Source organism: Ischnura elegans, chromosome 8, assembly GCF_921293095.1.
Source record: "Ischnura elegans chromosome 8, ioIscEleg1.1, whole genome shotgun sequence".
Taxonomy (NCBI): domain Eukaryota; kingdom Metazoa; phylum Arthropoda; class Insecta; order Odonata; family Coenagrionidae; genus Ischnura; species Ischnura elegans.
The window spans coordinates 59,074,921-59,088,698 of NC_060253.1; the positions used below are offsets into that span (position 1 = coordinate 59,074,921).

The 13,778-nt window shown below is 38.2% G+C and overlaps 1 protein-coding gene across 2 annotated transcripts in view; it reads right to left on the reverse strand.

Moving 5' to 3' along the window:
• The window catches only part of LOC124163712 (protein fork head-like), a 117,801-nt gene that overhangs the window by 67,984 nt on the left and 36,039 nt on the right, over positions 1–13,778 (reverse strand). For both annotated transcript variants that reach the window (XM_046540780.1, XM_046540779.1), the window contains exon 2: positions 12,258–12,336. In XM_046540780.1, the coding sequence (XP_046396736.1) occupies positions 12,258–12,336 (79 nt within the window). The remainder of the gene's footprint in view (positions 1–12,257; positions 12,337–13,778) is intronic.

The following is a 13,778-nucleotide window of genomic DNA, read 5'->3' on the forward strand; positions in this document are numbered from 1 at the left end:
TAGCAACACCGCTTTATTAATTTTTTTTAAATTATTTTCTCGAAAAAAATATTTTCATTTTAATTAAATGTTTTATACTAATAACACTTTTCTTGGATTTAAAGAAATATTGTTAAAAACTCATTTTGAATTAAATTTACTAGTGATTCTAGGGGGGCAGCTGCCCCCCGCTGGGTGCGCCCATGGGCAGAAGATATAGAGGAATGTCTCGACTGGAATATTGGAAGTAGATAATGGAGGATGTAAGAAATGGACCATATACAAAAATGAAGAGAATGGCAGTAGATACAAGTGGTGGTCGCCAACCAATCTGGAAAAGAATTGGCAACTTAAGAAGAAACTACCCCGTTCCCCGACTACTTACTACACCTGCAACTGAGTACCGACTATCGAATTCTACGGCGGGGACGTCCGGAGGTAATTTTTGCGCTCACCCGATGGATTCCACGGAGCGAATTGGACACTAACGAGCGAAAATCTGACTCTAAGAGTGTAAGAGTGCAAAAATAAAGATTAAATATTAAGTATGCATCTTGAGGCCTGGTTACACGGTACATTAACACGCACGGGTTAATTTCTGTTTGCGTGGATGACTTAAGTGGACCGGAACGGAACATGTACGAATGCATGAACCAAATTATAACAGGCTCCATTTTCTGTTCTTGGTTTGCACAATTTGGGTGGTTACACGGTGCATTTTCGTTTTCATTCACGCGTTCATACATTTAGACAACTCATACGCATAAATGTATCGAGTAACCAAACATAATTGGGGTTATGGATGAACATGAAAATATGTGCAGATTATCATTTGCTCATTAAGCATTCCAGCTTTTTATTGATTATTTTTGTTCTAACATAAATTACAATGTATCAAATATATACCTGCCATTGAGATTCTTGTCTCAATCGCGCAAACAGGCCTTTACTGATGAGTAAATTTTGAGAGAATTTTATTGATTGATTTTCGTTTATCATTGATTATTTTTTGTTCTAACATAAATTTCAATGTATCAAATAAATACCTAGCGGACATTGAGATTCTTGTCTCAATCGTGTAATCAGGCCCTCACTGACGAGTAAATTTTGAGAGAATCACGATTTCTATCGCGCAGACTCAGCGTCGCGACGCGGAATAGTCATCGGTGTCGCCCCCTAGCATTCTCCGCCCGCTCGGTACAAGTCCGCTCAATGCCTGCCTGCATCGCTCTCCGCAGGGCGCGTGCCCAGACTTCGCCCCGCCCCAGACGAATGGTCGAATATCCCAACTCGCGCATGACAACACTCGCACCTGACTACCGAGACACGTGGGCCTTCCTGTTAACCGAGTTATTTACCGCCGAGCTCAGCAAATAACTCTTCGCTCGGCAACTGCTCGTAGCGGCCACCCACACACCTTATCGAATTCCGACGGACTGTGGGGACATCTAGCCATCCGGAGGACACGACGACAGAGAGAAAAAAAGTATGCACATTCAATGCGTTTCCTTTGTCGCAATTGAAAGAAGAGTGACCCATAAATGATTCGACCTCCGGGTTTTTTTTCAACCTTCACGGAGGAACCTTCAAGAACGTCGATTTCGGTGGCACAGTTTAGGTGACCACCATTTTTTCACGAATGCAGTTCTAACAACAGGTACAAAACAGCACCGTGGCAACTGACATTGCGATTTTGCGTAGCAACACTTTCATCAGCCACGATCATAATCATGCTATGAGGTTCTTATAAATATTCATATATTCAAATTGGCCTGTTTCATGTATTCGTTGCCTGAAAATAATGACCCACAGTACATAATTGAATTATACATCTCGAGCTGAATCCAACTATCTTCATGTATCTATACCATTGTCGGACCACAAATTTTCAAAAATCATTTACCGTTGCCTCCTCAAAAACATGGAACAACCTTCGAAAACCAATCAAAGATTCTTCATCCCGACAAACATTCAGAAACAATGACACTTATTCCTAACTGACCCAGCCTTATTGACCTTTTCAAGGCTTTATATTCTTAATTGTGTACCATATCTTCCTTTGTTGTATAATTTCATTTGTTAGGTAACGATTTTAATTTATTACAATCCCATGACAATAAACTGATTGCTGAGCAGTAAACTGTTACTAAACAATATTTAAATCGGATGAAATAATCTGATAATAATAAAATATATCATTATTACTATTATTTATTATTGTTATTATTATTTATATTATAATATGACCAAGACGAACACTCAACAAAACGAAAAACTCGGGAAAACGAGGTCCAGGTGCAGGCTAGATTTTCTGTCATTATTACTGCCATTTCAGTCATTAAGACCGATTATATGTCAACCCAAGATTCTTAAACTATACGCTAAAAAACTTTACGTCCACAATGCCTAAGTAAGTATATGGTAATTTGAATGTAATGAGGCAATATAATTTTTTTTTTGGAGAAAGAGTTCAACATTTCATCATTTCCATTCTTGCCGGCGCCGCTCAGTGATACAGAACGATGAGAAGTGCGGCACGGTAACCTATCGAAATCAAAGTAAAGTATTTTTATATTTTTGACGTGACCATGAATTAGACCTCGGAAATCATAATTTGGCGAGCACTTCGAGATTGTGTCTGATAATTCACGAAATCTAGTCGCCGAGGAAATCTACCCAGGCTTGAAAGATTTCTTCCATAAATTCTTGTTGTGCCAACAAAATGATACTTGATGAATATCAAGCACAATGATAATGATTTTCTGAATAGGATGTATTTGCTTTACAGGCCGAAACCTCTTTTTCCAAATTACTTGTAATGGCTGAAATCACATTACAGAATTAGTAAAAGGTTGTCTTCATTTTTAAAGCATAACTTTCACATCTGCAAACTTCTGCGTTATATAAATAATTATTTTTAAAGCTTGAACTTTGGAGAATAACCATAACTAGTTGTCGTTGCCAAGGACGATACAGGTAAAACAGTATGACACTTTTTTCCAACAAATTATTTTTCACTTTCGGTACTGTAACCTCTCATTTTATCGTAAAAAGTTATCTGAAATACGAAATTTACACGTTTTTTTGAAAATTTTAAAAATAAACTTACTATTTTCTCCTGATTTCATTGCACAGAAGTCAAATAGGAATAATTCCAGTGTATAATAATATAGTCCTCATAAGTGGAGTCATGTTTAGCGGCGCAGTGGGAATACGCCGGCAGTCTCGAGTGCGATCAATTGAATACTTGTCTATGCGGACTAGTAAAATCCCAGGCAACTGTGACTACCAAAATAAAAGAAGCAGAGATTTTCCAAAAACCCCAGACTAATTAAATTGCTCAAAAATAAATTTCAGTTTAAATTCATTCTAATTCCAATGCATGGTACGGAGCAGACGGAAGAAAAATAGACAAAGACTACGCTAATCTCTCCGACGATTTAACAAAGAATACCACAAAGAACCTGATATCAATCAACGTCCCTTTTATTAATGAACACAGTCCTGAGTCTTAAAGTTTTAATCAATAGAGTTGATGCGACGTCCCTCCTTATTCATAATATTCGCCAAAGGAAAATTTATTTGCGAAGTCCAAACGTGTTTATACTTATACCTACCAGGGTTTATCCCACCATCACAAACATTCAAACGAGTTCACGGGTTGGGGGGATCAAACTTCTACTCGTTCGCTCCAGAGTCAAGGATTTCCTCACGCCTTTCCCCAACGAAAAGCTACCAAGTAGTCAACAAGTATTCATCTCAAGAGAAAGAGCAATGAAAAGAGATATTTACCCTAGTGTTCCCAAATAATCCGAGATGTGTTTCCGCCGAGATGTGCCATGCTTACGAGAAAAAAGGAGGAATTGCGAGGTATTTTCAGATTTTGCCAAAGATCAAAACTACCTGAATATAACAAGAAAATTATGTTAAAATTTAATCTAAAATTCTATACTCCAATAATTTTTCCGATACTTCCCAATTTACTTTGAAATCATACATGAGTGACTTGGAAGCCAAGCGATACAAGTGATTTCTTTTTTATATACAGAGTAAGGTACATAAATTAGGCATAGAAAACAAACGAGATCAATTAGATATTTAGTAAAGCATTTGATTTTCCACTCCATGTCAGCACAGAACTGAGACTCATTCGTATCCCATGGCAACCAATTTTTGTGTAGTTCTTCTAAAAATTAACTTTACTTAACTCTGTTGAGAAAAAAGTCACTTGCACCCCTTGGCTTCTCACCCCCTCACATAATAGCGTAAAAAGAACACGAAAACTATTCTTATGGATTCTGTTTCGCAAAACTAAGCAAAAAAAAGTTAAATTAGAAAACCGATTAAAGAAATTTATCTACATGGCGAATGACTCACGTAATGCCGTGGATGATCACAAAGCACTTTGATGTTGAAGCAAACACAATGGTCTAAAATGGTGGCTTTAAAAGCGTGATTGGTGGCGCCATCCGTAAGAATGCGTGTGCTTCGCGGAAATTTGTTCTCGCTACGAAAAGCGTCTCTTTCGCTTTCAAAGGTCGACGAAAAATCTCATTTGGGTGTCTTTAAAATACGCTGGAAACTTAAGAGGCTCTTACTTCAAGTAGAATACTAATCACGTTAATAATCTTGGGCTACCTCTAACAATTAGATAATTTTTCCGGGAATCCTGGACAGATATGACCATTAAGTAGCATACAATTTAGATACAAATTAATTCAGTTAGCTTCAGTTTAATATTATTGAACGAGCGAGATGGCAATTTTCCACAAATTTAAGCTTTAACAAAAGTTTTCTCGGAAAATATAGCTATTCAAAACTGCAGTTCATTTCATCTCTTTCCACTAGCAAATACTCCTGCGTCATCCCCAATATTACTGAGTTATTAAATGCCGAAAAAGAGCCTCATCATATCTTCCTCATAAACAGACATGAAAACAAACTAGTTTTCCTAAATTTGAGACACCTTTGGTATTAAAGTTTGAAAAATAATTGACATAATTCTACCGATGCCAGAAGATAAATTATGTTGAGCTCAGAATACTTTTAACCTTTACAGCTACGATGACTACATTTACAGAGATCTCTACCAGTATCGTATCCCATGGAGTTCGAGTCTCGTTTTCGAGAAGCAAATTTATGGTTAGGGGCCTGGTGCTTAACATATTTGTAGGTGGCAGTAAATAATATATACGATAATATTATTTCTATTTTATCATTGACTTTCAAATGTAGTAATTAACTGATTTTGTTGCAAACCGTATTACCCAATTAACACGTCACTATTCCACTTCTGTTCGGTGATGAGATTCCAATAGATGGAAAAGAGGATAGTACCCAGTAAAAAGGAGGATATAAGTAGGGAGAAAAGTAGGACACTTGAAAAATTCCGACAATTTCATAATTAAGAATAATAAATATTTATTAGCAGTATGATTTTGTATATTTTTCTCCGGATCTAATTCTTTCAAGAAATTTTTGCATTTTTAACAGAACTCTTATTACAAAATTTTACTGAGGAAGTGTTTGATTTGTCTACCTCAGCAGCCCACTGAGATGAAATTTGAGCAAATACCCATTATGAATTTGTGTTGTACCCTGGTATACTGAAGAAATGAAACGATTCCACGCTTTTTGAAAAGTGTAAATCAAAAATAAAAGAAACAAAAAAAAAGAAACTGAGTAGCAAATTAAAGTTGGAGGAATAAATTAACGATTCCAAGCTTCTTGGAAAGTGTAAAGCAAAAATAAAAGAGGTACTAGAGGAGCAGGAAAATCTTCATAATGAAATATGTAAACATTTTAATGTAAGCTCTGACGTAATAAGAAATTTTTAGAACTTCTGAATGGCAATTAAGAGATTTAATATAATATATTATACGCTTCTGTGTCCTACCACACCGCATAACATTCGAATATTTTTTTATTAAAAAAATGATATTATTCAACGTAAACACAGAGACGCGGAAATATATTCGGTGAGACAATCATGCACGTTTGTTTAACAGTTAAAACATATTACGGGAGCAATGACTATAGAGAAACCACAACACAAGTCTAGCGTAACGCGATTTACGATTCGACTGGAGTAAACAAGCGCCTTGAGTACAAAAGCTCACCAAAATAAGCAAACAAGCATTTTTTTCTGTTTGTTTGATAACACCATAAGGAAGGAGGAGCAGTGTACGATCTTGGTGACGCGTTTTGATTTATTTCCTCTCGTACAAAAAGTTTGCTTCTAGAGACATGACCGAAGGCGCTAGAATCTACTAGAAGCGATAACCACAAGTTATAGCGAAAGGAAAGATAGGGAAAATGAAACGCAATCTACGATAACCTTATTTAAAAATATTAAAATCATGATTGCCAGCCTCGTTGGCTGCAGAGTAAAGTCTACGCCTGACAAACAAAAAGTCGCTGTTTCGAGTCCCGCCAAGGTAGGTTGCTCATACCCAGAGCATGGTTGTTCGTGCACATATAATTGTTAAATTTGTTGAAAACTCCGATGTAAAGGCCAATATGTGCTGTTTTTGGTAGTGTGTGTATAAGCGAAAAATATAAAAAGATGAACTGCATTTTTACTGTGAAAATGTAGTTGAAGGAAAAAAATCACGCCTAAGTTACACAATACACCAACAAGCCCGTTATCTTGAAAAAAAAATTCGGGGGCAGTTATTAAGTGGAGGGGGTATGTTTCGGGAGGGGTTCATTAAGAGAAGGAACACCGTATCCCCTCAGCATTTCAGGGGGTGTGAACCCCCGCCCTTAACCGTTCAGTAAAAATATATTACCTCCGAAAATTAACCAAAAGCGTCGAGATGAAGGAAGGAAAGGAAGAAATATTAAGGGCATAATAGTCGCATAGGATAGCTAACATTAATAAAGGAAGGATAGTTATTAGTAACTAGTGGATTATAACAGGTTAGCAAAAAATAAACCAATTATTTTATCGGTAGGTGGCTGAAGCGACCAATACCTCGTTAAGTATCGATCAAACGATTTCAGATATATGCCCGTGTTGAAGGTGGCATTTCACATTAATAAATTATTTTTTGTTTATTTTTTGGTCCATTCAGTTGTGAGTTACAGGGTTTCAAAAATGGAAGTCAACTAAGAGAAAATTCGGTACATTATACCTTTTCTTTGATAAAGATGAAAATGAAAGCCTGGTGGCTGAAATTTTGAATGGTATTTTTGGCCCCTATGCTGTAAGAACGAATTGCGTGCAATTTTGATTTCGCTGATTCCGTCGAAATCAATAGAATAGAATTGAATTATTATATTTATTTGGAACCTCAGAACTGGTGTGGTAGAGCTCATCATCATCAACATCATTGTTTTTAGTTTAGTTGACCAGGGATGATATTGATGATCCTCTGCTACTACACGAAACAGCATCCACTAATTCCACATCTACTACTTCAACCATTCAATTTGAATGGTCATTCCAGAAACGAAAAAAAAATAGCTTCGCATGTTTACTTGTAACTATAATGGACCTCGGCCATATTGGTGATTTTCATTTCATTCGTAAACATCTATTTTCAAACCTTGAATGACGTAGGATGAGAATTCCGACGGAAAGCTAAATGGTTTCGAGCCTGCGGGCAGTTTAGAAGGCGACGACATTCTCCAAGATCGTCGAACGAAGAGAGGAGAGACTCCCCGCGCGAAGATTCTCAGCGTCATCGCTCGCTTTGGGGCCGTACTATCGAAAAAATCCCTAGAGGGAAAGCCAATGTGTGGGAAAGAATTCATTCATATCCCACCCAACAAATAATCAAGCGGTTCCTGCCTCAAGCGGGTGAATCTCATCCTAAGAAAACTCCTAGAAACCTGATCCACTCATTGAAAGTAACTGTTCAATGCCAAAACAATCGGGACTTATTGGTAAGTTGCATCGGAAAAGCACGTGCTGCTGAACGGCCTTGTTTGTATAAAGGTAACTGGAAGGTGAAGGTAGCGAAGCGGTCGGGCGATTCATTTAGAGATTCAACAACACGCACGATATGCCATGAACCAGTGCCGTAACTAGAGATACGCTTTGGGGGGGGGGATCAGGGGGATTTGGAGGGGGAATGAGAGGGATTAGAGGGGGAAACCCCCCCCCCCCCAGGAAACAGGGAGTTTAGGAAAAATTTTGAAAAATAACAGGCCTGAAAATGATTTGTACATCATTTTGTCACTTATAATTTACTTTCAGCAGAGGTAGTTATTATACATCAAATCCTGACAAGATTTTTAAAATTTTTTCGATTTCTCTGAGGCTTTGGGGAGTACATTCCCTCATTCCCCCCATAGTTACGCCACTGCCGTGATCTGATATCCCCTTAGGGCGAATTGCTTCTCCTGAGGCCAGCAGATATGGCGGATGAACAGCAAGAGGACATTAACTTCTCACTGTTCATCGAGCATCAGGCTTCAATGCCTTTCTGTCTCATCATCATCATCATCACTGGTCAACAATCCTAGGATTGGTTTGACGCAGCTCTCCACTCAGTTCTCCTATCAGCTAATCTTTTCACACCTACGTAATTCTTCTCTTTCACATCTCTCTTTACTTGTTCCATATATTTTGTCCGAGGTCTTCCTTTTCCATTCTTGCCTTCCACTTGCCCTTCGACGATTGTCTTCATCAGGCCATCAATTCTCAAGATGTGGCCTATAAGGTTGTTCCGTCTTCTTATTATATTTTATCTTGTTTTCGCCGCGAATTTCTCCTACAGAACGAGTTTTATCATCATGAAATTTACAAGGAATATATAGTCGAACTTTTTCCATAATTTCCCGTATCGCAAATAAAAAAAAGCTGCACCTTGTTAGAAAATAAATAGGATAAATTTTCAAATTTGATACAAAGATATATTTTGATATGATCCTCAAGGGGTATTCTAATGATTAGGTATGTTTATTTCTTTATTTATTTACCCCATAAACAGCACATTTACGGCCTTTACAATGGGGAATTAACAATTAACAATGAAGGACATTCACACACGCCCATGCCCTGGATAAGGATAACTTACCCAGGCGGGACTCGAACCCGCGACCTTCGGTTTGGCAGTCGAGGACTTTACCCCGCCGCCACCGAGACCGGTGGTAGTGTTATCAAAGTAGTAATATCAAATGTTAGTAGTAATATCAAAAGGATGTCGAAAACAGGGAATTATCAATTCAAGCTGCAATCGTGATAACAAGATACGCATCAAAATAAGAGCCATTGATCCACTCCACTAAATTTGAGATGATTTTGGAAAAAATATGGCACATATATGTCTTATGATCCTCAAGGGGTATTGTCATGATTAGGTATGTTAATAATAATATCAAAAGGATGTCGAAAACACGGAATTATCATTTTTAGCTGAAATCGTGATAATAAGATACGCATCAAACTAAGAGCCATTGAATCACTCCACTAAATTTGAGATAGTTTTGAAAAAAATATGGCACGTATATGTCCCATGATCCTCAAGGGGTTAATTGAGGGGTTCTCTCTCCCTCTTCCCTTTCCCCAACCACGTCCAGGTCAACTAATTGCAGAGGGGAGTCCATAAAGACGTCACGTCTTTCGGAAGACGCGGTGACATTTACTGGCGCACGCACGGAGGTTTGAGGGCGATATCAGCGGCGTAAACGTGACAAAAAGCGGTCTCCGAGCACACGTACGATGGCCGTTGGTGCGAGTGATGTAATGGACACTGCGCCGCTCGCTGTTTGGAGAGCCCACGGCGGGAGAATGAAAAAAATGAACCACGAATTGATGAGTGCGTGCTCATTTTTCTCGTCGAGACGATGATGTTCGCTCCCAGCCAGTCACGGCCGCGGCGTGCGATACACTACGTGACTCCGTTCCGCCGATTTGAGGTCGAGCCCGCCAGATTGTCTATTACTCACATGAAATGTTAAATTAAACTTCACGTTGGCTGAAGTGGAAAGGTCTGAAGACAAGAAAATCCGGAATGACATTTGGATATATGGAACTGTAAAAATCCCCACGGGCCTTTTTCTATTAGTCCACTGAAGAATTTTACGAGACCTTTCTAATTGTATGGTTAAAACACGGGCACGATTTTTAGCCGCATTGCAGCAGTCCAGCGCCACTGGGGCCGTACGACTACCGTACCGTCTTTCTGCTTAGTAATCCACGTAAACAAATGCACACTTTCACACTAGACGGTTTCAGTCGTGCGGGAGCTGTCTCCAGTATCTTTTTGTACGGTTAAAATCGTACAGTATGAAAAGCAACCGGCCACGATTTACACACGTTGTAGTTTATTCCCCCACGGGCGAAAACGTATTATGTGCAAGAGGCGTAAGTCACCAAAATAAGGTCTTCGATTTACTTAAGATATCATTTACAGGGAGGAGAATAATTACGTCTTAACCAGCCGAGGGCTATCGTTTGAGCAATTAAGAAAAGATATCTTTCAGAGTGAAACGGAGTATATGATCTAAGAACTGCACAGCGTTTATTGTCCGACAGAAGAGAAAAAATAAGGTAAATGTTTTATCGAAAGGATAGGTTTAGGACTTCGTTTTCTCTTGAACAATGAAGGATTTCAATGTGTGTTCTAGTCACCCTATCCACACCTTCATTATTTCATAGTACATTTATAGGTGAATGGTCACTGTCATACAAACTCCCGCCACACGCCTTACACGGCTTACGGGGTAGTATTTAGATGTAAAAGTATCTTCATACCCCCTTCCGGTAATGAATTCGCAAATAAATTTCATACGCAAGACACCCTTTTTCTTGTCAGACTTGTATGCATACAAGTCACAGTAGGGAAAGAGTGGCAGTAAATATAGGGATGAGTAATTCCTCCTTCACTATCCCCGACAAAAACGAATGGGCTAGGATTCGAATTAAGCCATTTCTAAGCATAACATCTAGAATTACAAGCAAGTCGCAAGATTTACAGACGCCACTGTTTCCCACGAAGGCTCACGAAATGACGTCTTTTTCAGAAATCATAAAAAGGATTAATTATTCACCTTCACACTCAGCTCATTAATTCGCAGGAAAACGCTGGCATAATTTTAATCTCTGCACAAGAATTATCACATTTTCTTGATTAATCTCGCTCGTAACTCCCGTGTCATGCCCAGTAGTGGTAGGGGCTCAGTGAGTAACTTGACCATTACCACTGGCGAGGAAGAGAAATGCAGCACGAAATAGGATGAGGTTGCAGCATAAAGATAAATGCGTTGACACCTGAAGTCGTCTTGAACTATATGCGTTTATATATTTAATGTAAGTTGGCCGCGAGAATGCATTTCTTTCTCGGATTCAGTACCGAAGCTGTCACTAAATATAACTAAATTTACAGGATTGAGGATTCTCCTTACGGGCCTTACGCGCTGTATCTTATGGACCATTCATTTTTGTTCAAAGAGAAAAATGGATGTTTATTTTTTATAACAGCTAGTGCATCACATTATGCCTCCCTTTTAGTCATGGAAAGTCAGACATCGTCCTTGCAAGTCTTCGTAGCTAACGACTGGGGGACTGAACAAAATATTGAGCCTTATGCTTTTAATCGCACGCAAGAAATTAAGTCCAGCAATGCCATTCAAAGGCAGAAGATTTAGTCTCGATTAGAATGACAGAGAAAGGAATATGGCTCACGTATTATATGCTTTTATTAAATTCCATCCAGTGAAAATCTGTATTCAAATTAAAATAATGCCTGTGTTAAAGGAGATATTAAATGGAACATAAAGTAAAGTTACGCAAGAATTGATAATGAAATAAATACAACTTACAACAAGTGTATTCCGTAGAGTTATTTTTACATCAACCACCCGGATTTCAAATTTTAAAGTGATAACGACTGAGTAATTTAAAATCAGGCCGTTAATATTAAAAAATCCATACGAGTATCCCAACTTGTTTTCTTTTCATTTAAGAGGAATTCGCTGAGTAAGGGATGCTATTGCCAAATGCAAAGTTGTAGAGTGCATCCAAAGAAATGATCGTTGCCATAGCTTAGTAATTAAGGAGTTGCGAACCAATGTTCATGGAAAAGAAATGCATAAAATAGTTTCCTCTATCACCTCCTAAAGTATTGCAGATTCCTCTTAAAAAAGCCTGTGTAGGTTGGCATTCCTATTAGTATAGAATAAATAAATATTTGCGACAGAACATACGATCAACAATTCATCGGGATGATTTCGGAAACCACTGAAAATTGCTTTGTGGGAAGGAGTATTATCTTTGCGCCATCTAAGAATTATAATAAATTTTGGATGATAAAACAAGTATCACTTACCATGTGGTCCATTGTCACAGCCTCCTGAGATTGCTAACGGTTCCTGTTTCACTTTCGTAGCCAAATCTATTCCCGACTCCTGAAACATGAAAAGTTATATATTATCAATTGGGTTTAAAAAAATTAATACCAATCTGAAGCCAAGACGGTCGCTATAATAATCGATCAGAAAAATACGACGATAACTTCCTGCAAGTGAAGCAAGTAATTAATGTACGTATTTATTTCCCATCGTGTTTTGTAGCATCAATAATCACATTTTTCTTTGATGGTTCGATTAATTTTTCGGAGCATTTCCAATAATTGCTTTATAAATCACAAGAAATACTGAAAAAACTTGGAGCGAATTTTCAAGAATATAATTAGTACTACTATATGGGTACTTGAGAATTTGAACACCACCCAAAAGCATTCCATGCGATGAGACGGAAACCATTATAATAAAACCAATTAGAAAAGAAAGAAAAGAGTACCTTTCATTTCCTGATTCCAACTTTGCTGGTATTATGCACTAAAAAACATTTAATATGATTTATTGTCTAATTCATCAAAGATAACTTTCAACTGTTAGGAAAAATGAAACAGTAGCAATTCAAGTTTTTACATTATTTCATCGTGTACAAGCATACATCGTTAAAAATAACTACAACAAATAGCAGAGGACTATGTGAATGAGCCAGGTGAAGAAACTAAAAGACGAATCCATAAGCATCACTGCAAAGTGAATGAAAAGACAACCACGAACTATTGACCCTACCGAATGTAAGGATGAGTCCTAATACTCTAATTGTAAGAAAACATTACAGATGCGGTGCTTCATTAAACAGTAGTATCGAATCCATGGGAACTAGAATTAACAATATAGAATCATCGATAAAGCAAAATAAAACTGAGAACTCCACACCAATGTACACCATAAAAATCAGAAACGTAAGAATAGCTGGTGAAGACAATGCAAGGTTGTAAATATCTGGAGGCGCTGTATTCGAGTTTTAAGCGCGGCCAGAATTCCGCCATCTTGGATTGACAATTTTCGGACTAAGTCTCAAGCAGTGTACGTATATAAAGCCTGAATCACACGATCATTTTTTTTCGTCGCGAAAGTGATCACTATCGAGATCACTTTTACCGTCGCGAAAAGCAATCGCTCTAGTGATCATTTTTCCGAATCACACGGTCACTCCCACCGTCGCTTTTCGCATCATTTCCAATATCACAGCTCGTTGTCATAGGACCCACATCACGAAATTAAATAGCGTGTTTGTTTATTTATGTCGTTCCCACAATTGTCAAACGTTGCGCTGCAATCGCTACATAGGGGAATGCGTTCCGATTGGCTGATATGGGGTTTTAGTGACGGTTTTAGCGATGGAAAAAGCGACCGGACGAGTGATGAAAAATAGCGATGGGAATCCTCATCGCGATCGCGAAAAACAATTGCCGTCGACGATCATTTTGCGCAGTGATCGCGATAGTGATCACTTTCGCGACGAAAAAAAATGATCGTGTGATTCAGGCTTA